The sequence below is a fragment of the Frankliniella occidentalis genome, unplaced genomic scaffold, assembly GCF_000697945.3.
Source record: "Frankliniella occidentalis isolate FOCC.00 unplaced genomic scaffold, Focc_3.1 Scaffold299, whole genome shotgun sequence".
NCBI lineage: Eukaryota > Metazoa > Arthropoda > Insecta > Thysanoptera > Thripidae > Frankliniella > Frankliniella occidentalis.
Genome location: NW_026267425.1, coordinates 110,949 through 113,821, shown reverse-complemented (window position 1 = coordinate 113,821; position 2,873 = coordinate 110,949). Strand labels below are relative to the sequence as shown.

Genomic DNA, 2,873 nt, shown 5'->3' with positions numbered 1-2,873 from the left:
CCCCCATCCCCCGCCTTGCCCGAGCCACTCCCACTTGCGCGTCGCGCGTCGCCGGCGGAACTGGCAGTCGCCGGCCGGCACTGGGCGCCGCCAGCTGCCCGCCCAGCTGATCCATGGAGTACGCGGGCCGCCGGTGCCGTCCACGCCGGCCGAGTTGCACAATCGTGCTAAACTTGCGAGGGATCCGCCTGCAACGCACGGAGCCGAAAGAAAAGTCGTAGACGGTTTTCTGTTTGGTACGTATGGTGACTATAAAGGAAGTGTTCAGAAGTTTGACACTACGGAGAACGCGGCTGTCATAGTGGTACACTTTCAAGTGTTGTGAATGAAATAGGTCTCTTCCGTGCGCGCAAGTGTTGAACCACGACAACAGCACGCTTTTGCGGGATGAGCACCTTGCCCAAGTGGCCACTACCTTGCTCCGTAAGATAAAAAAGAAGATGGTGGCGTAGCGTAGCGCGGTCTCACAACAAAGCAACATAACCTGATAGCAGCACCTTTGTGGATGTTATTTGATAAATTTCTGAACATATGTATCTTTGAGTAAAGAAGTTCCGACCAGAAACGGATCGTGGAAGCAGATGACACCAGGCAGGGTTGGGAACGTTACTTTGAAAACTAACGGCGTTAGTGCGTTATCGTTATCGTTAGGTAACGATAACGATAGCGCGTTACATTTTCGGGTGTCGGTAACGGGTAACGTAACGCGTTACTAAACCTCAGTAACGATAAACGCCGTTACCGTTATTAGGCTTCGCGTGCGATTAGCAAATCGCGAAGCCTTATGACGAGATCGCGATGTTTGTGCCATCGTGTAACCTACCTGGACCCCTGGACCCACCCGCACGGAGACCCGGTGACCGTCCCCCACACACAAAAAAAAAGGTTCGAGTGGGGGCGGGGCAGGGGGCCGCTCCTGGGCCGCTCTTGGCGACGTCGTCGGGGGCTGGCCGCGCGGTAGCGGAGACAGAGGCGGTATGATCGCAAACAGTGTCTGGAGCTATCTGTGTGAATATATAATGTTCAACATTTCGTTCAGGGGGTCCGCCCCGCTCGGTGTTGTTGCAAAGGGCAAATGAATCGAATAAGAACGCCGTCAAATGTTTCCCAAATTTTGAACCTAGCAAGAAATTGCCCAAGATTTCTGGATGAATCATCAACCTTTCACCCCTCTTCCAAAAAAGTCAGATGCTTCTATGATGTGAATTTTGACTACTGAAAGACGTTGTGGTTCTCTCCCTCCCTTCACAAAATTATCTTACAAATATAAAAATATGTTATCTGTAATAAAAGGGATCTGCTAGTTATTTTATGGACTTATACCTTGACCCCTGCTTTTCCATGATGGTGTTTATGTTGAAGTCAAGGCGTTGCGCTGGCCAGTGCCCACACCAAGTACGCGAAGCCTTTTTAAGCCACATTGAATAATGTGGACTTGACGGATTTTTTTAAACTAGGTAGATGTACGCCAGACCACGTCTCGCGTAACAGGCTTCGCGAAATCTCACGAAACACTGTTGCGCTGCGACGCGCCTGGCACACATCTACCTAGGCCTAGGCCTGCGGCGCTGACACACGAGTCAGGTAGCGCCAAAATGTACACAAAGATACGGGCCTCCGGCCCGTCAACTTCAAGTCACTTCGACTAAGCATGCAGGGTGGTACATTTTTACGCTTATTTTCGTCAAAAACTTCCTGTGGCGCCTAAATGGTTCAAAATAGAGCCAAACGGACGAAATTTACGCCCAGTGGGCTCTATTTTGATGAGTTACCCCTTAAAAAACTGTAATAAAAATATTTAAAAAATAATATTATTTGTGGGACCTGTGGTTTTTGATTTTTAAAAAATCCAATTTTTGAGCTAGAATGCTCTTCTTCGAACTCGATCTGTCTTTTTATGATACAAAACGACCCCGAAAATCCCAGGTCGCTAGCTCAATTCGTTCTCGAGTTATCGTGATGACAGACAGACACACAGACAGACAGACAGACGCGAAACTTTTGGATCATCACTGGAGTAATAGGCTTCGCTAATCGCTCAGCCAATCAAGATTTTCTCGATTTAGAGTGTACAAATACGTCTTATTTCCGGGCAAGCCATGCAACGGAGCCGTTTTGAGTCGAATTTTACCGTCCGTACCTCATCAAGAAAAAATTCTGCACTCTGTAAGGACTTTTCCTTGCCTTCTTCATAATTTTCTACTTTCTAGCTTATTTTATACCTTCCGCTGTGACTTTCGGTAACGATAACGCCGTTACAAAGTAACGGTAACGATAGCGCGTTATAATTTAGAGAGCCAGTAACGGTAACGATAACGCGTTACTTTGGGTCGAAATAACGATAACGCGTTACTATTTGAAAGTAACGTTCCCAACCCTGACACCAGGTCAACAATAGTGCTCGCCTCGGTGCTCGCAATAGTGTGCTCCAGGCCATCCAGCACGGAAGTTAGAAAAGAACAAACTCACTATTTTTCGGTTTCCGTTTCGCCTCTGATTGGTGGAACTGGTAACGTGCATTTACCGAGCCTCTATGCACTTTTGGGTTTGAAAAACTGTCTGATAAGTTACGAACTTCCCTCCATATTTGACGGGGTTAGAATGTAGCCAAACTACCATGATAATTTCTCATACGTAGTCGCTGCACGTAAACACCTGCACCAGTGAGTTTGTCTCAAAAACGTATGACTAAGATTTTTTAATACATTGGCAAATTGTCATTTTTGATGCTACTAAACTTCGTTCTGGTATAAAATGGTTCCTTTTTTCTTTTCCAAATTGTTCGGAAATTTCCAAGAACTGGACTGGAAATTTTGTTTTCCAACAACTGTTTGGAAAATCGTGTTTCCAAACTATTCGGACAGAATTTTGTT

General features: G+C 46.5%; 1 protein-coding gene across 1 annotated transcript in view; it reads right to left on the bottom strand.

The window, feature by feature from the left end:
- LOC127750966 (uncharacterized) overlaps nt 1-115 on the bottom strand; it is a 1,451-nt gene extending 1,336 nt beyond the window's left edge. Inside the window, exon 1 of the mRNA XM_052273774.1 lies at nt 35-115. Coding sequence (XP_052129734.1) covers nt 35-115 — 81 coding nt within the window. The remainder of the gene's footprint in view (nt 1-34) is intronic.
- Between the last annotated feature and the right edge of the window lie 2,758 nt (nt 116-2,873).